This window comes from Archocentrus centrarchus, chromosome 4 (assembly GCF_007364275.1).
Source record: "Archocentrus centrarchus isolate MPI-CPG fArcCen1 chromosome 4, fArcCen1, whole genome shotgun sequence".
Taxonomy (NCBI): Eukaryota; Metazoa; Chordata; class Actinopteri; order Cichliformes; family Cichlidae; genus Archocentrus; species Archocentrus centrarchus.
In genome coordinates, this window is record NC_044349.1 from 18,936,039 (window position 1) to 18,962,505 (window position 26,467).

Sequence of the window (26,467 nt, forward strand, 5' to 3'; positions counted from 1 at the left end):
AATATGGACCAAAATTCCAGCACCCTGTTGAATCGGTGTCACAAAGAACAAGTTCTGAAGGCAAAAGGGGTCCAGTTTTTCAGCTCTATGCATCTAGTAACTTGGTACATTTAGTCATAGAGCAGTTAACACTAGAAATATAAAGGAAAACTCACTTTTGCAAATCCATAACATTTTCACAAAATGGGAGGTGTTGTGGGATGTGGCAGGTCTGACCCCTGACACAGACAGGGACGGACAGTTTATTGGTGGGGGGTGGGGGTTGTCTGTTTTTTTTACTAAACACAGTGGGCCAGCTCCCTGGTTGGTACATAAACATGGGGTGTGCTGAAATGTCTTTCTCAACCAGGATATATATAGCCCTGTGCTATCTGTTTCACAGTGTGGCCAGATAATGCTTCCTATTCTGCCTCACCCAGAAACATGCCCTGACGAGGACCCGATAGTCTGGACGTCAACAAAACATGCCGACCAGTCTCTCTCAGCCTCTATTGCTATTATTTTTTTGTACCTTTCTTATTATCTATAGAAAATTTTACCCATGCGTGTTTGAAACTTTTGTTTTACTCTCCACATTTCTTTTAGTCTACTTGCTGCCTTCTACATGTTGATTTTGTTGTTCATACATGGATAACCTGAAGAACATTGTCACTGTCAGCAGCATTTCCCCCCCAGTCTGTGTCATGCTACATACATGGCTGAAGTAAAATTATAATTTGTGTATTCATGTAGCATCTTAGAATAGAAGGGCTGAGCTGCAGAAAGGCCTTGGCCATGCATTAATTTGCATCCTTCACCACCGCCTTCAAATAACCATAACTTCAATCACCCCTGCTGTTCATAAGCAGTGAGAGGATATGGAGCCAGTCAGTGATAATGATTAATCTGCCCACTTTCCTAAAAAGATACAGCTCTTTCCATTGAGGCGGTTCCTAAATTAAAGAGTCGCATCAGCATTTTGAATGGCTGTATTAAGAAATGTGGGTCAAACAGCAGTCGTTCTGAAGTCATTCCAAAAGACTGTAATAGACCACAGCAAAGACACACTTATAGAAGGGGCTGCATTTCAAACTGTGGACTGTCATGTTTGTGATTTATGTATCAAATCTCCATCCACCTCTTCCCCAGTTTAGATCATTGATTTAAAAATAGCCGTTCCATTTAATGGTGGTTATAAATGGATTTAAAAAAAAAAAAAAAAAAAAAAAAAAGAATTTTGGGACCAGTGCTTAAATTTTGAGTTGTAAGCTAAAAAACAAAACAATAATATAACAACAACAAAAAATAAATAAATAAATAAATAATAATGTTATCAAGAATTCATTTAACTCAGTTAAAATTATAATAGACTTTTTGTGTAAGAAAAAATAGTTTATGTTTCACTGAGAAAAAGCTTTCATTTATGATCCGTCACAGCACGAGTCAGCATACACTGTGTAATAAAGCAGTTTGACTATAATCAAAATGACATCTGATTCTCTTATTGATGTTCATATTCAGCTTCTCTTGATGCTAAATGTTGGGGTTTCTGCAGAGGAACAGCGCGGGCTCAGAGAACCCAAGCGATGTGTTTCGCTTCCTGGTGGAGGAGCGAGTTCAATGCTGCCAGACTCGTCGGGTGCGTTACACTCAGCGGGTTGACTACTGCATCCAGCTGCCTGCTCCCTTTGAGGCTGCCACCAATCGAGGTAAAGGAGCCCACACATGCTTACAGTGAGCTGCTGGATTTGAAGGCCAGAATTGGTTGTGGTCACTACAACAGCATGAAACTGAGCTCAGGTGGCAGCAGCTGCTGGGAGAATCGGCAGGACCTGCTCTCAGCAGGGAATAATGTTCGAGGCTAAAATCTGTGTGCTTCGGAGAGGATGCTTACCTTTGAAAGTGGCTGCTTATGGTTTTGTATATGAGGTATAATTACACCTTCAAGGCTTGATATAAAGTGTTATGTGACAAATTGTTTGTACTATTTAAATGTTGCTAAAATACAGGATGTGCAATGTTGCAACATCATATTTGGCAATAATTACTTTACACAAAATGTTGTAGAGATGATAGTATTTGACTGAAGTAGTGTAGTTCTTATTAAAGGGTCTGCATTGATCTTAAATGCTATACTTACAAATGCATTGATTTTGAAATACACTGGGATAAGATCACTGCATTCACATCCCAGGTTTTGCAGCTTCTAGAACCCTCGATTCTGAGAATGGTGAATATTATGAAAGTGGCACATTTTTGTCCATTATCAGAGGAGCTGCTTGCATATGAGGCCAAGTGTAAGGAAGCAGAAGAGAACATGCGCCCCCCTCCTGAACCAGTGAGAGCGCGGATCCCTTTCACCGCTTGTCTGCAGGCCTTCACAGAGCCGGAAAATGTTCCCGACTTCTGGAGCTCGGCACTGCAGGCCAAGTCAGCTGGAGTCAAGTAAGCAAGGTCCACCTGTTCTCAGGACCACTGCGTGCTACTATTTTACCCAATATATTTAAATGAAAAAACAGCTGTATTTTCAAAATGATTTTCTTTTGCAGAACTTCCCGATTTGCCTCGTTCCCAGAGTATCTAGTGGTGCAGACTAAGAAATTCACATTTGGAGTTGATTGGGTGCCGAAAAAACTAGGTAACTATCATCTCACACTGTGATGATTGATTAGATTTAAAATGCCTTTCACTGGCCTCCACTAACATTGTGACTTAGTAATTTTAATTTTTATAAGTGCAATGTTGTTAACACCCAGCAGAGGGCACCATTAAACTGCTGTTCACAAGACATAGTGGTGAATTTGTTACCAGGCAGAGAAATGCTTTACCTGCACATTTCAGCACATGGTTATAAACTAATATGTCTGAAGTTCAGTTCACAAATGGGGAAAAACAAAAGGTTGTTCACACATTTAGAAATTTATAGATGATATTTAGAAGTTTATCTGAGATAACTGTTCTTGCTGCTTTATTCCTCAGCTTTATACTTTTTAATCTGTCTGTTGTGCAGACGTGGGCATTGACGTTCCAGACTTCCTGGATCTGAGCCGGCTCCGAGCCACAGGGCTGCAGGCAGGTGAAGAAGAGCTGCCGGACCTAATGCCTCCTATTGTGTTACCTGAAGACACCAGAGGTATGACATCTGTGTCAGTGAAGATGTGATAAGAATAGGGAAAGGGAGTTTTAGCCAATTTTAATTCATCAATTTGCTCTGCTCTTTATTCTTTTGTTTCATGTTGACAAATAAGCATCCGTGACACTTAGTATATTTATATATATGGCATATATTAGATGCTGTTCCATTTTTCTCACCCAGAATTCAGTGAGAAGGTTACAGGCTCTCGTAAATTGCTTACATGGGCCTACAGGCGTATTAGTAGTCATGCATGAATTCTTGGGAAAAATGTAAAACGGCACTCTTAATTACTGCAGGCATTTTTGGGCCTTCATCTTAGATTTCACAGTCCGTTATTAATTTTAAAGGGCACTGTTTTCCCAGAGCGCATATCCTTTTGTTGTACTATTTAACCAGAAAGCCAAAAATATTTTCATCACCCCATTTATGTAATAGAAACACCTCAGTATATGAAATATGATTCTATCTGTGTTGACTCTATAAAATAACTAATTGTTTCTTAAAGTACGTAAAGTATTGTTTAAAGCAGCTGCAGTACCCCACATCCTTTTTGGTACATCTTTGGTATTTTTGTGAGTCAAATGGTCTGTGAAATTGTCTCTAATATAATATTCTGCTCAAAGCCACCCAGATTCCCTCCTAAGGGCATATTAAATGGAATCCCACAGGAAAGGCATGCTCAATCAATTACTGAAAAGTGTTTGTGTTCACACTGTGGCTAAGCCTAATAGGTTCTAATGATTTCATGAGATCCCCTTGTAATGCACTTCCCTCAGCTCTGGGAAAAGAAATACTTGAAGCTAGCTAGTTATACCACTCAATAAAATATTGTCACTTTTCGAGAAACTTTTTTGCATCACACTGTTGGCTTAGCAAACATTAAAGACGGGGCATTTTAGCTTTTTTTTTTTTTTTTTTAAAACCTATCCTCTTCCTAAAGGCCACAGCTACACTGCCCTCCTTTTTGTTTGTCTTTTGTCTCTCTCTGCTCTGTGATTGCAGTTTCCTTTCCTCCTTCTGTTGTAAAGTTCAGCTACATCCAGTTATTGCTGTCTTTCTTAATATTTTAGCAGATGTGAAGTGCAGAGCGTCCTGTAATGTTTCAGGCTCCAAATGCAAGAGCGTGATGGAGTACAGCAAAGACAGTAAAATCTGAGAGCAGCCTTTGTTATGCTTCACACATCGATAAACTTAGATTTTTTTTTTTTGTTTCGTCAGCTGCATCTTAGAACAGGAAACTCACAAGATAAAAAGTTTGCACTTGCTTGTCTTAGTATGCTTAAATATTTTAGGACTGAACATAGTGTACCGTGCCTTCAATCTCAAACCTTCAACCAATCTGAATTGACTTCTGAGTGCAGTATCTACTTAGAAGTCTTCTATACAGATATCCTGGAGGGCCACAGTAAAATCAGTGCATAACAGTTTGCATAACTGTTTTTATACACAGTAAATCTGAGCTGGTAGAAGCATTTTAATCTCTATTCTGCACATCCCCTCTGTTGACTTCCCTTTGAGCTTGTATTTTAGGATGTTAAAAACAACATTCCCTCTGTAAATCATGCAGTTAAAGCTGGGAAATGAAAAAAGGTAAGAGGAGACAACACGCTGCATTCAGGACACTTTCAGATTTATTTAGTTCACATTTATATAATGAATTTTGTTGGTTGTAAATTAACCACTGGCCCGTTACTCCCCTGCTGAAATTCGCAGTGATTAATCGTTGGTCGCGCTTCTATCTCCAAAAGGCTTCGGTGATTCTTATTGATTTCATAGCATCACGCAAATGTGTTTTCCTGTACGCTGCTTGAAGCACATTATTTCTCATTGGTCTGTTTCTATCTATTCATTCAATTATTCCAGGCCATTTAGAAAATGGAAACAGAACTGTTTTTTGTGCTTCCACTTTTCTTTTGGTAAAATACACAGAACTTAACAATTAGATGCTACACAAAATATATAAAAACATATTTCTGGTTTTGCTTATTTTTTTTGTTACTCACATTATCCACTTAAACCTATTAAACCCAACCAGCAATTTATATGAAACCATGGTGACAAATAGAAGAAGGCTACTCCAACTGACTTTACTAGGTCAATATTTCCTTTCAAATACTTAATACACTAAAATTGGATAAACTGGATAAAATACAGCAACAGCCAGCTGGACTATAATTAGCAAAATAAGAGGGAAACAATGGAAAATGAACCAAAAACCACTGCTGTGGTGTTTCAGGCCACATTTTGCACTGTGTGGGCATGACAACAAACCAGCAATGGTCTTTGTCTGCTTTGTTTGCACACCCAATGTTGTCATATTCATGTAGACATAATAGTGTATACTAAATTACTGGTGAGAGCCACTGACAGCATTTCAGGGTCCAAAAGAAGACAGTTGGGCATCGCTTGTTTGATTTATTTAGGGGTTCCTGCCCTGGGTTTCATTGCGAGAGGGGACCTTTGTTACTTCCCTTGATGTTTCTGTCTGCTTTTTTTTTTTTTTTTAAACTAAAATATCCTTTTTTGCATTTTTGGCCACAGCGGCTTTTTATCAGCAGTAGAGAGAGACAGGAAACGGGGGAAAGATACAGGGGAAGACACGTGGGCAAATTGGCGACAGGCCGGGACTCGAACCCGCGCCACCCGCAATGTGGCATATGTATGGAGGTCGCTGGCTTCACCACTAAGCCACCCAGGCGCCCAAATTATCCTTTATAATAAAGGTTAAAATGTTTTAAAAAAGTGTGAAAAAGAGAGATTGATTTACCAGCTGTGCAAAGTGCCCAAGGCCTCCCGAGTACCCAAAAACAAGAGAACTCAAAAGGTCTGGATTCACTGTGTTGCAATAGATTTGTTTGATGAACTGTATCTTTGCTTGTGAATATTAATAGTGTCGTGACAGCCGAGAGATTTTCCAGGATATTGTCATGGCTAATTATAGATGTTATCTGTACAAATATCTGTAAATCTTTTTAATTCTCAAAAAGTTAAATTACTTAATAATCAGCAGTAAATACAGAACCGGTTTGACTGTGCTGTCTCCTCCTCTTTCAGATAACTCCATGAGCTCGCTGGACTGTAAGTATTTAATTTCTCTTCCCAGGTGTGCACTATGTTGAATAAAGTTGTAACATTTCTATAAGTTATAACCATAGAAAATGTATTTTGGGCAGTGGTGATGAATGCTAGTGGGCTAAACCTCTGACCTACCTGAGCAGGTGCTGCAGCTGCTCTCTACTCCGAGACAAACTTCACTTTGCTGTGTAGCTCTTCTTGTTTTAGCCAGACTCATTTCTCTCCTTGATAAATCGTCCCTCAATAAAGATACCTCTCCAGACCTGATTCTCCTCTGCTCTCTTTGTTTAATGAGTCCCAAAGAGGGAGTCTCCACAAATCTGTTTGGTTGTTTAGACTAAAGCCACTGGTACTGTTGAATCAGCAACTGTATATTTTAGTTATTGATGTTTGTTTGTTGTGTCTCCAGCTCCAGAAATAGACGAGGCAGCAGTGATGCAGCTGGCGGAGATGGGCTTTCCACTGGAGGCTTGCAGGAAGGCGGTGTACTACACAGGGAACATGGGCCCTGAGATGGCCTTCAACTGGATCATAGCCCACATGGAGGAGCCAGGTGAGGTAGCGTGATGGCACAACCCATGGGGACATTGCATTGAGGTACCTAGGGGGATATTTTGGTAGAGTACATGCACTAAAACTGCACTCAACTTTGTTGAGTACTTTTACAATCCAAAGTTCTATAGAAACATCTGTATAAACATTTTCTTAAGTGCTTATTCAATACAGAGTTACAACAGGGCTATAGCCTATCCTAGCTGAATGTGTATTATAGAATATGTATTAGTTATTATTGGTTTTTTCCCCTCACACATAAAATATTAAATAAAAACACAATACAAAGGCAATTTCTCCATAACTTATCATAAATTACAATATATTGTGTTCGCAAATTATGATACAAATCATGGTTTGGAGCGTAGTGTTTCCATAATTCAGAAGAGTCTGTAATGTTTCCTTGACTGTGACTGTGGGACTGCAGACTGTTCCTGTTCAAAAATAAATAACCAACATACCAGTATTGTTAAACTGGTTGTAATTGCTGTGTTCTGGCCTTAGTTCCTAGATATCACAGTCAAAACATGGTTCGGATCATGGGGGCAGCAATCTAAGAAGAGAAGCCCACGTGTCCCTCTCCCTGGCTACCTCTTCCAGCTCATCTGGGGAGGACACCAAAACATCCCCAGCTATCCAAGAGATGAATTCCCTCCAGCATTAAGATGAAAAAACTTTTGTAATTTTCAGCAAAATGCTCTGAAAGAGAGCCAAAAATCCTGAAAAGATTGAGCAGTCTCGTCCTTAACTGTAATTAGTGCTTGAAAAACTGTAAACATTCACGGCGAGGGTCCAGTGAGCCAAAAATGTCAAAACAGCACAGTCGTAACAAGACACGAGTGTGGGGAGAGTGTTAAGTGAAGGTTGAGAGTCAAAGATGTAACTGTAATCCAGACAAACCAAAAATACTAGTGACAAATAACAGAACAGCTGCAGTGAAAACAGACTCAGTTCTACAAGTTTCACTTTTTAGATATTAGTCAGATCACATGCGACACCTGTGTTGCATGTTTTTGTCCATAAATCAGCCGAAAGCATTTCTGCTGCAAGTACAGCCCCCCCCCCCCCCCAAATACGGTGTTGCTGACAGAATGCATTACACAGACAGGCATGGCAAGTTTATTTGTTAGGGACCTTTTTAAACACAAAGGTAATTGAAAGTGAGAGACACATCACATCTCATGTTCTTCCATTACATGTACTGTATTCCTTTGTGTACTGCAGGTGTTTATCTGTACTTGTCTGCATGCGAGATCATCTCCAGAAACTTTGTCAGGACTGACTTTGTGTCTTTGCGTTGAGATGTTCCCCTGAGGTGCTGACTCGTGTCACTTTTATTTCCCTCCGGAGAAGGGGAAATTAGAGCAGCCACCCGCCTCTTAGTTTTTAAATGGGCCTAAAATGGGCTGCATTCAGGCTCAATAACACCAGTAAAATGGTCCGTTCCTGCGTGCTGCACAAAGGTTCTTCTTGCTTTCTCATTAACATTATTTCAACTTATTTTTGTTTTTACAACTAAACAGCTGTTCACTTGCTCATTTTCGATGCTGCAGTGAATATGGAAACATTTCTGAAATGAGCTCTACTGAACAGGACCAGGGTTCACATAAACACCAAGAGAAGTTTGAGAGATTTAAACACAATTTGATACTGCCATAGCTTAACATGCAGACATGTGCTCTTTAGTTCAATTCTTTTATTCCTCTGCCTGACAGAGCAGCATCTTTCTGTGGCATAAAAACAACTTTATAATAGGCAATCAGAAGGACGCAAAACAAGGAGAATGAGATAGAGATAATAGTGGGAGATAAGTGGCACCTAATTTAATTTATGGTAAGGACAGTAATGAAGGCTGTGTTTATGGCCAACAGTAAGTAATTCTATTGGGAGTGTCCTTGTTCCTCAGTTGAGGGTCATTGTGCACCTTCAGCAAATTCAAGTAAAAGTAAGAAGTGCATTTGACTTAAAAATGGGGACCACGTTATTCTGAGTAGTTCCATTCTTTAAAAAGACTTTGTATGGAGGCAGTAATCGCAGTACAATTCATTTTAATTGTATTAATGTAGCTACAAGTTGAAACAGTGGTCAGCCCTTTTGTTATTCTCTACTGTATTACAGATGGAAACTCAAATATTCCCACTTGGTGACAGTGCCTTGGGGGAAAGAAACAAACTCCCTTTTAACAGGAAGAAACCTCTGGCAGTACCAGGCTCAGGGAGAGGCAGCCATCTGCTGCGATCAGTTGAGGTGGTGAGGGTAAAGTGAAAAGAGAAACGATGAGCATGGAGAGATGACAACAAACAATAACAGTGTGACAATAAACACCGGGCTGGTTGGTGGAGCCAGTAAAAGCAGATGGTAAACATGCAGCACTGGAGCCAGAGATACCTGCAGAAAGGGAGAGGGAGGACAGAGAGGGGGGAAAAAAAAACACTGACTATGAAAAAGTGAAGACATGAAGTTAATGATATGGAACTGTGGCATACAAACTTGTGGAGACCGAAACAAAGTAGACAAGAGGTTTTTAGTACATCATCAGAGGACCCCAGACAGCATAAATAATTCAGGGTCAGGGTTAACTGTAGGCTTTTTCGAAGAGTTTCTAATCCTCATCTTAAAGGTAGAGAGGATGTCTGTTTCCCAAACCCAAACTGACTGAGCTGACTCCACAGGAGAGGGGCAAGATAGCTGAACTCACATGCTGCTTTTGATAACGCTAGGAAACAACAACTAAGTCTGCACTCTTAGAGCGAACTGCCAACAACAACAATAAGGAGCTATGAGGTCTTTAAGATGTGATTGAACTTGGTTATGTGGGGATTTGTATGTAACTTTAAAAAAAAAAAAATCAATTCTGTATTTTACAGGCAGCCAGTGAAGAGAGGCTAGAATGGGAGAAATATGATCAACCCTGTTAGTACTCTCGCTACAGCGTTTTGGTATAATCTGATAATAAGGGATTAGAAAAATCTAGTTTAGAAGTAAAAAAAAGTTCCCAGTACACAGTTCCTGTGCTGATGTTAATGCCAACAACAACACACTGGATTCAAAGATTAAGAGGTGTGGCCACATACTTCTGTGATAGACTGGTGACCTGTTCAGGGTTTACCCTGCCTTTCACCCTGTCACAGCTGGGATAGGCTCTAGCCCCCCTGTGACCCTGAATTGGATAAGTGGAAGAGGATGGATGGATAACCAGTAACCTCTGTCCATATAGTGTATATTTCAACATCACTTTAAGACAAGAGGTGCCCAAATCTTACACAGAAAAGAAGTCCTAGAGACTTGTGCAAGTTAAAGAAGATATCTTGTTCAGGAAATGGTCCAAGATTTCTAGCAGTAGTACTGAAGGATAAGTATATGCTATCCAGAGTAATTATCTGTACAGATAATGTTTGCAGTAGTGTTTTTGGTGCCAAGTATAATAAGTTAAGTTTAGTTTGAATTCAGAAAGTGGAACATTACAGGGCCACAGTCAGAGGTATAAACTTACCTTATTTGAAACCAGAGACAAAAGTGCAGTGCAGTGAGGTGACAAATGAAAGAAAAATGTCCTAGTAAGGTGAGTGGCCACACTCTGCCAGAACAGCTTTAATGCACCTTGGCACTGAGTCTAAAAGTCTCTTTCTTCCTTTGTTCCAAAAGAAATTCTCAGTTTGTGTTTTGATGATGGTAGTATAGAGTGCAGTTTTACATATTAGTCTAAAATCTCCCATGGGTCTTCTATTCAATTTAAAAATGGTGGATTTGAGGGTCATAGCCTGTGAGTCACATCATTTTCGTAGTCATCAAACTATTTGGAGTATTGGTTATTGTCATCCTAGAAGAGACCATCATAGAATGAAGGCAATTATTCCAAATTATTACTTGTAATAATTTGCAGCGACTCTTACCTCCAGTGAGACAGTCCCAAATCCTGCCAGCAAAGTAGCCCCCACAGAATAACGGAGTTATGGGATTCTCTGTGTAGGGGTCAAAATTTCAGGTTTTTCCTAATATTTGTTGCCTGTCTGAATTATCTTTGGATAAACACAACTCGGTTGTAGGTTTGTGTTAGCATCTTAACAGATGAACACTCATTTTGTGTAGCGGTGTGCAGACTCCAGCAAGCAAACTTGACTTTGACTTAAACAATCCACAGGGTGCATTTGTACGTGTAGTTTCCAGTACAGAGTCTGGGGTGCCTCCTACACATGTTCCTACAAGGATAGTTTGTTGTTTCTGTGTTTGAAATATTATTAGTGCCAATTAGTTATACAACAGTCAAGCTATTTTTTTTTTCTTCAATCGAACATCTATGACCAAATTTGAACTTTAATAACCTAATCATCTGGAGGTGTTGTCAGTTTAAAATATATGACATGTAGAAGGAATAATTAAAACAAAACGCAACAAAACAGGAAAACAGCTCCAGAATTTGCCCTCCAAAACAGATATATTGGATGATTAGGTTTCAAAATAAATGGGAACATGCTGCATCATTATTTTTTCCTTTCTCTCTCCTCGCAGACTTTGCAGAACCGCTCACTCTGCCTTCCATGATTGATCCTGGTCCCTCTGCCACTGACAGCCCCATGGGTGCCACCCCGCTGGGCAACTCACCCCCTGAGGAGAGCATTGCCATCCTCACTTCAATGGGCTTCCCCCGCACTCACAGCATCCACGCACTCAAAGCCACGGTCAGTCTTCTACCCACTATGTCCACAGTAGTTTTTCCAGCCACTGGCGCAAACACCTGTTTACAAGATATCTGATTATTATTATCTGTCTCTGTAAATTCTGATTCTTTTTAATCACCCAACATTTCTTTGATTTCATTGAATACCATTTTCCTGTGACTGAAGAGATCATCCGCTGTGGTGTTTGTTAGAGATAGGAGGAATTCATTTTGAATAAACACAAGGGAAACTGGGCAGCCTGTGTGGGCAGTGATGGTCAACCTGTCTGAACAAATAGGTGATGCCTATTTCTCAGCCTGTTTAACATAGAATAGTTACATATTTATATAGAAATAAATCAGACCTGAGCAACAAAAACTCTGACAACAAAGAACCACCCACACGCTTTGGTGCCTCTGAGAGGTGCAGGGCAAAAACGCAACAGCTCTGACCGCCTGGCACCACAAATGTTGTTAGTTTAAAAAAAAAAACAAGAGGAAAGAAACTCCACAAATTAGTAATTCATTGACTTATTATGGAACTAAAATGCATAAAATAAAGCAGTGTTTCCAGGATAGAATAAGTATCTGGGGTGCCTCCTACACAATGCATAAAATGCATTGGGTGGCTGTGGCTCAGGAGGTAGAACAGGTCATCCACTAATCAAACAGTTGGTAGTTCAATCCCTGTCTGCCCTAGGCTGCATGCCATAGTATCCTTGGGCAAGATACTGAACCCAGAGTTGCTCTCCGATGCGTTCATCGGAGTGTGAATGTGTGTGAATGTTAGATAGAAAGCACTCAGACATAGAAAAAAGTGCTTGTATGAATGGGTGAATGAAGACATGTTGTATAAACCGCTTTGAGTGCTGAATTAGAGTTAGAAAAGTGCCATAGAAGAACCAGTTCATTTACCATAATAATGAGAAAAATACAGCCTCTAAACCCCAAAGAAACTTGAACAATTTAAAGTGTCAGGAATTAAAAGTTAGTATAAAGCAGGGTGTTGTTTTTTAAAAAGAGGGCAAAGAGAAGGTATGATGATGAAAATCAAGCTCTGTAAGCCATAAATGGGCTTGGCTGGCCTACTTGTTTACTTTCCAAACTGCAGATTTAATTGGTCCTACATGTCAGAGTGATTAAAGATTTCTTCTCTACAAGGTGTTTACAAGTAATCCCAGCAGCACATGAATACCTCTGCTAGTCTTTCAGCTTTAGGCACAACGCACACCTCAATTCAATGACACATCATGTCACTTTATCATTGCATGGCACAAATTCATTTTAAATGCATTCAAAGTATTTTGTATGTGTGTGTGTGTGTTTTTAATGAGTCAAACATAATGCAGCTACAACAAATCTATCAGTTCCCCTGTTTTGAAATGGCCTCTGATTCTCACATTTCATGTTTCATATTTCAAACTGCGCCCTCAGCAAAAATAGCCGGTTAGTCAGATGCACAAATAGACACCAGGCTTCGTTGTTTATCATTAGTAAGGCCTCTGAACTCCCTGCCTGCCATGATGTTGGTGAAGTGGAAAAAAAAAATGAACATGGCGGGATGGATGTGTGAATCAAAGAGGGGGGGGGGGGGGGGTCTCATAGCTTTGTTCATTATTAGCCCAAAATTAGTAAAAAAAAAAAAAAAAGAGAGCTGCTTTTCAACCTCAGTGACCCAACAGAGAGAGACCGCAAAATCAGGCAGCTTAACTCAACATCCAAAACCTTCTCCCCGTGTGCTCCTCACGCTGACATCCTCTAGGAATCACACGTCTATTTTGGATTAAAAGCAAACATCCTCTGTGGAAAATGAGCACAGATGGATTGCTGTCACCTTCTCAGTAAATAATTGTTCATTTAACATGTTCCTGAATGTGTGACTGTTTTTTATGAGGAGTTGATTCAAGATGCGCTGGAGTTGGAAAAAAACAGATGAAAAAAATTGATAAAATATGAAAAAATTCTCAGCCCTGATTTTATTTTCACAGGCGTCCTGCGTGTGTGTCTTCCATTTGCTTACATTTTGTTGCTGTCACTACTGTTGTGCTTTAACTATTGTTAATTTTTAGCATTTCAGTAAAGAATTTTTCATGTGTGCATGACAATAGATGATCCAACTGTAAAGATCCATCTGTGTGATTCCAACTGTTAAGAGCAAATTTTTATATTTCCACCACTAACATATTTAAAAGGGGAACATTTGTAAATTAGAATTCCTGGACTATTAAGGGCATTTTGGTTCTGAATGTCAGCGAGCTCACCATACTTACGCTGCTTTTGGCATTTTACAGAACAATAATCTTGAAAGAGCACTCGACTGGATCTTCACCCACCCAGAGGAGGAGGAGAGTGATGCCCTTTCAGACATGGCTGACACAGAGCCCAACGACAACGCGTTCTTCAACGCCAACTCGCACAGCGACTCCACGCTGTCCCCAGACAGAGACACGTCGGGCCCCCGAGTCAAAGACGGACCAGGACGTGAGTGACTCTGCGTGACTGATTTCACTGGTTGTAGCTGCCACTGGTCAAGCAGTAACCTACTGGATGGATGGATGCAGTACATCCAAATTAACATTGGGTCTGTGTCGAAAAAGTGTCACAGGGCATTTTCTGCCCTTGTTCTATCTCAACATCGTGCGCTTCCACAGGCCATTTTAGCCCCAGTCAGGTCTGATTATGATGCCTGATATACCCACGTGCTGCTGGGCACTGACCTGCAATGCAATGCCAGCATCAAAAACTATTAAAATTCCTCATTCATTTTATCACCATTTCCAAAAGAAAATACGTGCAGATATATTGTTACCCACGAAAGAGTGGATGATTTTTGGGGAGTCTATTAGAAATGCAAGTACTTTGGCTTTTCAGCATCTCCTCCTTCTTAAAAAAAAAATAAATTAGCTATTTAAAAAAAAAAATTTATGAAATAACTAAAATTGGATAATTATCATTTTAATTAGTGTTCTGTTTATCATTTGTAGACTAAAAGCATTGCTGGAGATTATTTTAATATCGGTTGCTCATTCTATTTGTGAATATAACCTTTATGTGTTTATTTATTTTTAGGATATGAACTCTTTGCCTTCATCAGCCACATGGGAGCATCCACAATGTCTGGACATTATGTTTGTCACATCAAAAAGGAGGGGAGGTGAGCTGCGCACAGTGTCTCTGATTGACATTAATTTAGTTTTTGTGTTTAATGTTGTGTTACAAAGCTGACAGCATCCAGGCTTCTCTGTCTTTCACAAAAACATCTGTTCTTTATTATGTTTTTTTTTCCCCCCATCACTCACTTTTAAATTGACTGTATACAGAATTATTATTATTATTAGTTCTATAACAATTTACTAGTCTGTCTGCTTGATTCCAAATAATGTAGCCTGTTTTCTTTTTAGACATTAAATGTTTTCACACATAGTCAGAATTGAGAGAAGTGACACTTTTAAAAGTGTTTTCGCAAAATTAATGTGCACTTTTCCCCAAATGCTGTCCCGCACGCAGGTGGGTGATCTACAACGACCACAAAGTGTGTTTGTCAGAAAGGCCTCCAAAGGACTTGGGGTACATCTACTTTTACCATCGACTGTCTAGCAGTTAAACTGAAGCTGCTGCTTGATGCACCCGGTGTCCTTTAAATAACCGCAGTCTTTCACCCAGAAGACTGGCAGACAACTGTAACAGCCTCAGTGGGAACGATGGAAATAACCTCTCCGACCAGCTGCTTGCCTTATTGTGATGTCATTCAGGAGCAACCAGGAACCCTGGTCAGAAAGGGGAAAGCAATGTGCTTTTTGTGTTTTGTTATGCTTTAAATGTGTATATATATGTGTGTTTATGTTCAAAGGAAAAAGAAATTTCTTTACAGTGTTGATACAGAGGGATGTGTGCAATTTCTTCTTCTGTAGTGCTCTTTACACAAAACAATGACACATATCAAATCTGTTATTCCTCCTCCTCTCTGCCTTCAGTTACTGTTCTGGGTTTTTTTTCCAAAGTGGTGCATTTTATAAATGTGTACTTAAATGGCAGCGCTTCACTGCCAGCCCTGCTCTGAAACTGCAACAACACAAAAGAAAATACTGTGCTGCTGGTGGCTTTGCATTCAGTTTTCTGATGCAAGGATGTTTTTCATCCTGAGAAACTGAAAAGACACAAAGACAGCACCTTTCAATATTGCAATCCCAAGTGCTTTACGTAAAACATAAAACGTATGAAGCAGAAGCATAATTCACTAAGAATGAAATGGTTTGGATTCTTTACAAAGAAAAGTCACTATGTCAGTTTCAGAGTGAAGGAGAGCACCAGGAAGGGGATAAACGTAACACTGGCTGAACAGTGGCTTAAAACAGCCTTGGTTATACTCAGAAAATAATGTGTAAGTTTGTCATTTGTAATGAAAAACTTTCTACACCCTGATGCACTGGCTGACCTATCAAAGACGTGTCATTTCCTTCCCTGTTGCACTTTTTTTGACTTTTTTTTGTGTACCTGAGTCAAGTGGGGACTGTATTTGCCTACTACTAAGTCTGATATCTAAAGGAGATTACATTATTTTAGTCTGGACAAGCCTGTGCATAAAGATGGCTGTAGAGTCATCACTGTACATGGAGGTTTTATAGTATAGTGTGCAAATCTGTTTTCAGCGAACATTTTGTATACATTCTTTTTTTTTTTGCCCAAAATGTAAAATATTTGCAAACTCGACATAACTTTAACTCTGCTGCACCTGGCTCACTTGGGTTATTTTATCACTCTGACAGATTCGGACTGTGACCCAGAAGTTAAAATGATTGTTGCCACTTTTTCAGGTCATGTAAGTCCTCTGAGTTTGAATGTTTTCCATGTCAAGAGCAATATGCACTATAACCAAATCTACTCTTGAACCTGCTGTGCGATAACAGCTCTACAGTGACCCGTACCTCCTCTGTAATGTACAAGTACACACGGTACAGTGTTGAATGTATACACTGATGGTGCTCACTGCAAACAAAAACCTCCTTTTCAGCTTTACTACTCAGAAATGACTGTAAAAGTACAGCTGGCCATTTGCTATTTAGTCATCATAGCCTCATGCTGGATTACCCACCAGCTCTGTACTATCCTCATTTATCTACTCAGTATATTCATAACATAAGGATGGATTAAACAGTATGCTCTTATCAGATGCTTGTGACTGTCAGTATCCCAATACTTTGTTTCATATCTTCTTTTTATTCACAGTTGGGTTTCTAAAGTGCATGAAGCAGAACTTGAAACTGGTTTTGTTTGCTGCATCTCAAAAAAGGCACTGCAATGTCACTGTGCGATGAAACAGTCCGTTGCTCAGTAATGCACTTCTGGGAGCATATTTGAAAGTTAAATTAATTGTAATTTTGAAATGAATCTTAATCTGAATAAGAGAGCTTTAAATAATTTAAACAAAGGGAAGACATGCCATTGACAAATCAGTGTTAAGAGAGTAGAAAGAAAAAGTACAAAAAAAGAAAAAGTTATGAATGCGTTCACATAAACACCAAATTCATCAAATAAATCCATATTTCTGCAATACTCCCCTTTAACAACACTGTGCCTCGACTTCTCTGAGCAAATCTTCAGTTAAATCAGATCTTAGCCTCTTACATTTTACTTGATAAACTGCTGCAGTGTTTCTCGTCTATGCATTGGGGAATACTAAACATCTCTATGCAAGTCTTGTGTTTCTGCTCCTTGTCATCAGTGAATGGGTGACAAGCTTTTGCCTAATGATGGGTAGTTCTAAATGTTTTCTGTGCAATTCACTGAACCTCTCAGCGCCTTTTGTTCCTCTCTGGCTTTTTGCCGTCTTTGTATTTCTGTCCTCTTGTTTCAGCTTTCCCTCCAGCTCGGTCTCCTCCATTCTTCTCTACGTTGTTGAAACGTAATGGTTCAATTTGTCACAAAAAGGCTTTTTCACTGTCAGCATCTGAATTAGAGATTGACATTTAGTCATTTGGGTTGTAATATTGTACTCTTGTGAGCTTTATTCTCTCTTTTTCATTTAACTAAATGTCAAAAAGGTTCTTCACCTGTTTCTAATCTTCTGCCTTTTTTTTTTGCAAACAAGTTTGTGCCAGTTCTCTAGTTTTCTTTTCATAGTTCTCCTGAACTGATTATTTTAAGTTGACTTTTGTAATGTATGTGTTTATCCAAATATGGCTTAGGCGTATGTGAATAGAGTCATGGCAGTACAGTATACCCAGTGGCACTGTTTATGTATGATGTTTGGATAATTTAATAAACGACATCTTTGTTGAGACTTGGCTTCGTACTTTTGAACAGGAATTTGCGCTCAAGTTGACACTTTTTCAGAACAATAAAGACACGAGTGTAGAATATATAACAACACTTTATTTTAAAAGATTACTTTCATATTGTACGTTCCAAAGATGCTAATGCTGTCCTCGTGATTATACAGGGAGAGTAATATGCATTATAGTAGGTGTTTCAATAAACGAGTGACTGTATATAAATTACATTGTTTCTAATTTTATAGATCAAAATATATTATTCATATATGTCCGATGCATTGGTAAATAAACCAGAACAAATAGTGGAGGAAGAAATGTACATATGCAATAATAACCTTAATGAATCCCAACCGGTGAAGCCGTCATTTTATAATTGCTTTATGGATTTTGAGAACTGGATATTTCCTATCATATGCACAAGTTCCCACATTCTAAAAGCACAAATCCTTTACATATACCAAAACTGGATAAAACATGAAATAAGTGGCTTAAGTGTACATAAATGCAGTCAAAATGAATAAAAGTAAAGTAATTCAGTGAAATATAATAAGTATAATTTGACTATGACTCTATCTTAGAGTCTTTTTAGGTTTTTATTCTGTTTTTGCTATTTTTATTTCAGGGCTAATTTTTCTTTAATCATTGTTTTATTAGCATTAAGATTTAATTCTGCGTCAGATGTTCATTTGTTAAGAGAAACATGGCAGAACCAAATATGTGCTTGCCATCAAAAGTCAACATCTGATCGTTAACTGGAATGAAATATATATACTCATCAGACAGTTCATTAGGTACACCTTGCTACTACCTGGTTTGACCCCCTTTTGCCTTCAGAACTGCCTTAACTCTTAATAAATTCAATCTATAATAATTAATTCTTAATAGATTTAATAAGGTGCTGGAAAAGTTCTGTTCCACCTCATCCCAAAGGTGCTCTCTTGGGTTGAGATCTGGAGACTGTGGAGGTCATGTGAGTACAGAGAACTCATTGCTGTGTTCAAGAACCCTGTTTGAGATGATTTGTGCTTTTTGACATGATGCGTTACCCTGCTGGAAGCAGCCATCAGAAGATGGGTACACTGTGGTCATAAACAACACTTGGGTGTTTAAATGGTACTAAGGGGCCCAATGTGTACCAAGAAAAATATCCTTCGCAATATTACACCACCAAAAACCCGAACCATTGATACGAGGCAGAATGGATCCATGCTCTCATGTTGTTTATGCCAAATTATGACCCTACCATCTGAATGTTGCAGCAGAAATCAAGACTCATCAGACCAGGGAACATTTTTTCAGTCTTCTGTTGTCCAGTTTTGGTCAGCTTGTGTGAATTGTAGCTTTAGTTCCCTGTGCTTAGCTGACAGGAGTGGATCACCTTGTGATCTTCTGCTGATGTAGCGCATCTGCACAAGGTGTATACTCTGGTAGTAACAAGTTGCCTTTGTATCAGCTTGAGGCACTCAGGTCATTCTCCCCTGAAGTCTAACATCAGCAGTGTATTTTCTCCCACAGAACTGCTTCTTAATGGCTATTTTCTCTTTTTCAGATCATTCTCTGTAAACCCTACAGATGGTTGTGCGGGGAAATCCCAGTAGGTCAGCAGTTTCTGAAACACTCCGACCAACCCATCTGGCACCAACAACCATGCCAACCATGTTCAAAGTCACTTAAATGATCTTTCTCCCCCATTCTGATGCTCGGTTTAAACTTCAGCAGGTTGTCTTGACCATGTCTACATGCCTAAATCCTGCCACATGATTGGCTGATCAGATCTTTGTGAGACATTAATGAACAGTTGAACAGGTGTACCTAATAAAGTAGTCAGTGAGTGTGTATGATTGGATTTTGTCTGTTTTTATTCATAAAATTCTACAATATACAGTTGTGAATGCTTTAGGTCACCACATTATAATATATTGTGTGCAAATCTGTGTAAAAGCAGTGGTAAATATACTCAATTTAACTTCTGAACTTTTATTTTTACCATTTTTTAAAAATCATTTACCAATTGCTCTACATCTTTTTTCATATGAGCAGAACTAATGAAGTAGTGATCCTTGCAAACATTAAAACCTTAAAAAGCTGTCAAAGGGTCGCAGCAGGTCATGAAAGTCTACATAAAAATGTAACAATGTGACAGACACTTAAGAATTGCGTAATAGCAGCTAGACAGCTTTATAGGTTGGGGTCATTGCAATGGTTGCAAGTGTGTTCATAATTTGTAGAAGTAATAAATATAACATTTCTGCATAATATAACTATGATTATCCAGTTGATTAGCCAGTATTCAAGCTGAAGTATGTTTGGAGTGTGTTGTGCCTTAGACTCATTTTTTGAGCCTTTCACACTTGATCATTCCATGCAAGAAAACGCATCTTCTGTAGAATACATACTGATTATATACATCACTTTTCATCAAGGTTGCGGAACTTAAAAGTGCATTGTAGAAATATTGCAAGGAAACGTCAGCATGACATATTTCATTTTCTTGTGGTAGTGGGAGAGAAAGTAAGCACTTCCATGTATGTCATGCATACAAATGAAAACAGCATTTAAAAAAGAAGAAGAAGAAAAAAAGTATACAGGATCTAACATGCAATCAGCCTCAGTTTGTCCCACAGGCGCATGCATTAGGCTAGGTCAGTTAACCTGAGAAGGTACAATAGGAGGTTCAACAAAAAAGAAAACGGCATCCTAACACAATGCACTATGGAATGATGTACACAGTAGAAGTAGATTTTAGGCCAGCAATGTAAGATCTGTTAAAAAAAAATTAACCTGTGTTAAAGAGTGAGGGCCTGCAACCTCATAAGACAGCTAGAGTTGATTTTGTAAATCACAAGCACCTGGGGGGATAGGCAAGTTAGAGGAGTTTTCTTATTTAAAAATGTGGGACTGCTACTGGCCTGAAGAATAACTTGCAAGTCTTTCAACAATCTTTTAGGGACCTACTAAGGATAGACTGGGTTAACGGTTGGAAGAAAACTGATGGAGGATTGTCTTACATAGCCAAGATGAGACACCTGCTGGACTACCATGCTAGCTGCTCTGTGAGCCTAAGTAGAAAGTGGTGCTTTGAGCGAAATACAGCCTTCACTCTGACAATGCTAACATACTGATACTGTCTCCTATGTCCACCGTCTTGCTGTAGTCTATTAAAATGCTAATAGCCAAATAGCTCTCAAAGTAGCTTCATGGAGGCTGATGGAGCTGTCACAAACTCTGAAGTTATTTGGTCTCAAACGATTCTACCAGCCACCTGAAACTTCAATTTTTTGGGAGACATGCTTGAAGCAAATTTCATGTCACCCCTTTTAGTCTGGGCCAAATTGGCAGACAGACCAACATTGCCATCTATGGAGCTACAAGCATGCCTAAATTAAACTTCCACAGTAATTTAATGATAATCAAACATAAATCAAACATGAACTACTGGATATAAACCCAATTTGCTTCAGTAAAGGACACAGCTTGAAACTTTGCTTTTATCATGGTCCAGTCTCCCAGAGTGAATAAATTTTGAATCCACCACCACTTTGGCCTCATTGCCTTTGCCATTGTACAGCCCGCTGTCAGCCCCTCTGTGAGGCAGACTGTTAGTGGCATGCACATATGTGCTGTGCATCACTGGACTCCTCTTCTGTTCTTTGATCTATTCACGATGGTTGCCCGAAGAGAATCTGTGCCAACACTTTTTTAAGTATCTGGCAAGTAGAGCAACTGATATTTTTTCATCTCATCTCAATAGTGCCATAAATTATTTTGTACCAGTGGCTAATGTATTAATGCAGCTGTTCTGACAATAGCTTTCCAGTTATACAGTCGAGTTTTTCTCGCAAAGGTCTGGACAAGTGCACATGAGGTGAGTTTCAAAGAGAACACATGCGGTGGAAGAAAAGCTCGATATATGGTAGTGAATTTGGCGGATGCAACTAAGGTCAAAGACACAAGGTCAGTACACACAAGTTATAAGACGAGAAGGCTGCACTTCAGGTGGATCGTGTTTGTTTGTGTCTATCAGTTTGGTTTCACTTTTTTTTTTTTTTTTCCAGAATCACTGACCACTTTTCTTCCTCAGAGAACACTTGTTTTCGTTGCGGTGGTTTCCTGATGAAACACTTCTTCTCATGCAGACCGTGACACCCACGCTGTACAGTTTGGAAGATGAATGGCTCTCGTACCGGTCTCTGGTTACGCCTGATAGCATTCTTTCCAAACCCAAAATCAACACTTCCTTTTGGTCCATAGAGGCAAACAGGGACCCACTAACAATTCAGAATGGCAACATAAAACATGACCTTTTGCATAGGAGCTGACAATAAAAACCACTTTCTGCAGCACACCCAGACTGGCTGTGGACACGCCTGATAAACACCCGAGTGTGCTGAGCTATGCAGTACAGAAGATTATCTATCATTTACTCTGTTGCACAGCGAGGTACATGATATTCACTTCAGAGAGTGACTTTCAAACTAGCAGCAGTGATGCAAGTGAAGCTGTCAGCTAAAAAGTATGTCTAAGGAAAAGCTTTCTTTCTGGTGCAGGGGAATCACTGCATTTTATACAATCATATTTTCTGTAGATGCATAACGATCTCGTGTTTCAAATGAACCTGATGTGATTTGAAGTATGTAGGTGGTGAAACAGACAGCGTACATCATATATGTGCTGCATTCTGCCCAAGCTTACATAAATATTAAAATCATGCCTTACGACTGAGGCAAACTGATTTAATTAAATGCACGAGCCTTGCTGCCTGTGGAGGAGCAGCGAAGATAGCAGTGACTGCATTAAGAAATACACACAGAAAACAAATAGTCAGTGAAAATCAAAATTACTTCATAATGTGTACGGTGGTTGTTAGGACCTCTAAAGTCAGCCCGCAAATAGCAGAAGAAGATAAAAGAGATATTTTTAGACTTGTTAAGAATACATTTTTTTCATATGCTAAAGTCTGAAAAGACTAATGAAGGTTTTATAGATTGCTGTTGCCCAGCTTTTTTTTTTCTCCAGTCAGCTTAAAGGGAACAAAGAGGAGCTGGGAGCCAAAAAAAAAAATGAGAGAGAGAGAGAGAGAAAAAAACCTAGCAAAACAAAAATTAGTGGCTCAGAAAGCTTTCAAGTTCAGAAGACAACAGTTATTTAAAGAAAATGAAACTAGTCTGAAAAATGGCTTAGTGTTTGTTTGTGTGTGCGTGTGTTTTCATAAAAATAGTATAAATAAATATTATTGGTCGCATGCTTTTGAGTAAGGCTTTACAAACTTGGCTTGCACATTCCACTTGGATTGAGGAAGTTATCTGTTTGTCTGAAGTGCAAAGGGAAAACTTCTAAAAGTATGTTAATTTTAAACAAGAATCCATTTATGAAAATGCTTATTCATGCAGTATCATTATTTTCCATTGAAAGAGGATGAAAAGAAGCCAGGAACAGAATCTGGAGCTGCAGGTTATATGGTGCAGTCTTTGTCATTTACTCACTAAATCCATCCTTCAGGAGAAAGAAACAATCTTGAGTCAGAAATTTAGTTTTTTTTCTCCAAACCCCGGCTTTTCTTTGAAAATGGCCTGTGAGGGCTCCTCTATGAGACTCTTAAAAACCGTCTGTCTGCTTGCCTGTCTGTCTCTCCTGGCTCAGCTCTGTTCCACTGGATGAGTCAGTTTTTAATTGATGTGTTCTCTAAGGCATTGCTCGTACAATCTTTGCCCGTCCTTGTGCTCTTCAGGGAAATCACAAATTACAGTGCAAATCCAACACAAAGCAGTCCCTTCAAACCCTTGAAAGAACCTGTCCCCAGAACTGCTCCGAGGTACTTGGGCGAAAAATATAATAGCTTTGACGACTGTAGTTAATTTGGACGTGCATAAAAACACACTGTTGTCTCTAACATCCATCAGTCTTTTCTGATGTGTGCACTTTGGGCTTTTGGCTGTTGGGTAGAAATCAGCGACTGAGTGAAGGGGGAGATGTTAGCATCACTGTCTCCCAGTCCTCATATGTCTAAGTTGAAGGCCCGCATGAGCAGATCCAAGTCACCAATATTTGCAGCCTGGAAGAGTTCAGGCTGGTCCATCATGGATAAAGCTATCCTCAAAGCCGCCCAGATATTTCCAGACATCACCTGGTGGGACTGCTGACGACTCCGGCTTTTCCTCTGAAGACTTAAGGCAGTCAAGAAGTTACTGGCCGCCTCTCTGGGGAAGCAACAATAAATGCAAGTCATTAGGTTGAAGGATAAAGAGGCATTATGTGCAACTCTGTAAAATGTAAATAAAAATTACATAAATCCATATTTTATTCACAACACAACAGAACACAAAAAACCATGGCAAATGTTTAAACAGAGAAATTTTACTATTTTTACTGATTTAACTATTTTGTGAAATTGAATTTGATGGCAGCAATATGTCTCAAAAAAGTTGGGACAGGGGAAACAAAAGGCTGGAAAAGTAGATAATACTAAAAATAAACAGCTGGAGGATCAATTTGCAAATGATTAGGTTGATTGACAAGAGGTCAGTAACATGATTGGGTATAAAAGGAGAATCTTGGAGAGGCAGAAGTAAAAATCGGCAGAGGTTCATAAATCTATTAAAAAAATGTATCTACAATTTGTGGAACAAGTATGTTGAGAATCAGAATAATGTTCCCCAACATAAAATTGTGATGACTTTGAATTTCTCATCATCTACATCATCTAATATCATCAAAAGATGCAGAGAATCTGGAGAAATCTCTGTGTGCAAGAGACAAGGCCAAAAATCAATGTCTCTATTCCCTCAGGCTGCACTGCATTACAAACAGGTGTGATCCTGTCATGGAAATCACTGCACAGGCTCAGGAATGAAATCATTGTTGTACCATCCACAAAAGCAGGTTAAAGCTCTATCATGCAAAGAATCCATATGTGAACATGATTCAGAAACACTGCTGTTTTCTCTGGGCCAAAGCTCATTTAAAATATACTGAGGCAAATTGGAAAACTGTTAAATGGTGAGAGGAATTGAAATTTGAATCTTTTTTTTTTTTTAGAAAACATGGAAGTCACATCCTCTGGATTAAAGAGAAGAGGGACCATCCAGTTTGCTATGAGTGCTCAGGTCAAAAGCCTGTATTTCTGATGGTATGGGGGGTGCATCAGTGCCTAGGGAACTGGCAGCTTGGACATCTGGAAAGGCACCATCAGTGCTGAAAGGTATATACAGGATTTAGAGCTACATATGCTCCCATCCAGACAATGTCTTTTTCAGGGAAGGCCTTGCATATTTCAGCAAGACAATGTTAAACCACAGCCATGCTATTAAAACAGCATGGCTTCATAGTAGAATAGTCTGGGCACTGAAGTGGCCTGCCTGCAGTCCAGCCTTTTCACCAATTGAAAACATCTGGAGCATCATGAAATGAAAAATAAAGAAACAAATCAAAGAAGACCCAGGGCTGTGGATCAGTTAGAATCCTCTATCAGACAAGAATGGGACAACATTCTTCTTCCAAAGGTCCAGCAGCTGCTCCCCTCACTTCCCAGACATTTACAGACTGTTGTTAAAAGAAGAAGGGATGATACACAGTGGTAAATATAAGATAAGAAAGATAAGAAGCTAAGTAATCCCTTTATTATGATGGGGAAATTCTGTACATGACCCTGTCCCAATATTTTTGAGACATGCTGCTGTAGTCAAATTCAAAATGAGCTTATTTTTTCTTAAAATTGTACATTTGGTCATTTTAAACATCTGACTTGTTTTCTATTATCTACTAAGAGTTTCAAATCATTGCATTCTTTTTAAATTTACATTTTACACAGCATCCCAGCTTTTTTGGAATTGGGGTGACATAAGTGTCACATAAACCATGAATTTATGGCTCCCAGTAGTGGGTAATTAAAATAATATGACTGTCACAAGGTTGTTCCTATTAGCTGACTAGCATTTTAACTGTTAGCTTGCTAGACACTGCAGCAAGGTCCAGCAAAAGATCCTGTGGATGGTCTACACACTGTGTAACACTATTTTTGTCAGGTGGGATGGAGAAAAGGTTTTCCGCTTTGCTGCAACTGTATGGAGATTGAAGCAGCTTAAATTGCATGCCCTGTATGGCAGCCCACAGAGCCAACATCAGCTGGTTAAGCTGGCAGATCAGCCATCTCCTTGCCAACCCACACCAGCTGATGGCTGATCTGCACATTCTATTAATTAGATCTTATTTATCAATAGGATGAGATCAGCTGATGTGCCAACTTTACCAGCTTAGGTTGGCTCTGTGGCCTGCCAGAAAAAAAAATTATGACAAACTTTATGACTTTATGATTGCATTTTATCACAGGACCCCAACAATACCAGCAGAACTCTCGAGCACATGTCTCATCTACCAAACTAACTGGAAAACACCTATGTGCATGGAGGTATGCACGACCTTAAACTAAGGCAAATGTGCAGATGTTTAAAGTTGCCTTAATTTTCAGGCAGCTTATGGAATTAGTCCTGCAGTGTCTATGCTATTTATTCACTTCAGCACACTGACTGCTTTTTATTGTAATTGGTTGGGTGTGGCTATATATTTATGTCTGCTCGTGTCACATTTCTAGTAATATACTGCTTCTTTGAAGTAGTTTTGCACTGACATTAGTTTAAATGTGAACATTTTCTGTTTGTGGCTAAGCATTTGCCTTTCGGATGTTGTCTGGCAGGTACATGATAATAATTTTGAATTATGAATGCGCACGATTGGGTACCACGGCTGCCATGAGCTGAATTTATATGTGCTGATAGTATTCTGCTCACCACACTAGATAAA

General features: G+C 39.2%; 2 protein-coding genes across 6 annotated transcripts in view; one reads left to right on the forward strand and one right to left on the reverse strand.

Annotated features, from left to right (window-relative positions):
• usp13 (ubiquitin specific peptidase 13) overlaps positions 1-17,661 on the forward strand; it is a 37,010-nt gene extending 19,349 nt beyond the window's left edge. For all 5 annotated transcript variants that reach the window (XM_030728314.1, XM_030728315.1, XM_030728316.1 and 2 more), the window contains 10 exons: positions 1,535-1,688; positions 2,250-2,424; positions 2,529-2,617; positions 2,990-3,112; positions 6,170-6,193; positions 6,600-6,743; positions 11,252-11,421; positions 13,691-13,880; positions 14,469-14,553; positions 14,907-17,661. In XM_030728314.1, coding sequence (XP_030584174.1) covers positions 1,535-1,688; positions 2,250-2,424; positions 2,529-2,617; positions 2,990-3,112; positions 6,170-6,193; positions 6,600-6,743; positions 11,252-11,421; positions 13,691-13,880; positions 14,469-14,553; positions 14,907-15,003 — 1,251 coding nt within the window. In that variant the 3' untranslated portion in view covers positions 15,004-17,661. The remainder of the gene's footprint in view (positions 1-1,534; positions 1,689-2,249; positions 2,425-2,528; positions 2,618-2,989; positions 3,113-6,169; positions 6,194-6,599; positions 6,744-11,251; positions 11,422-13,690; positions 13,881-14,468; positions 14,554-14,906) is intronic.
• Positions 17,662-22,158: 4,497 nt separating this feature from the next.
• The window catches only part of pex5la (peroxisomal biogenesis factor 5-like a), a 107,844-nt gene continuing 103,535 nt past the window's right edge, over positions 22,159-26,467 (reverse strand). The window contains exon 15 of the mRNA XM_030728103.1: positions 22,159-23,868. Coding sequence (XP_030583963.1) covers positions 23,667-23,868 — 202 coding nt within the window. The 3' untranslated portion in view covers positions 22,159-23,666. The remainder of the gene's footprint in view (positions 23,869-26,467) is intronic.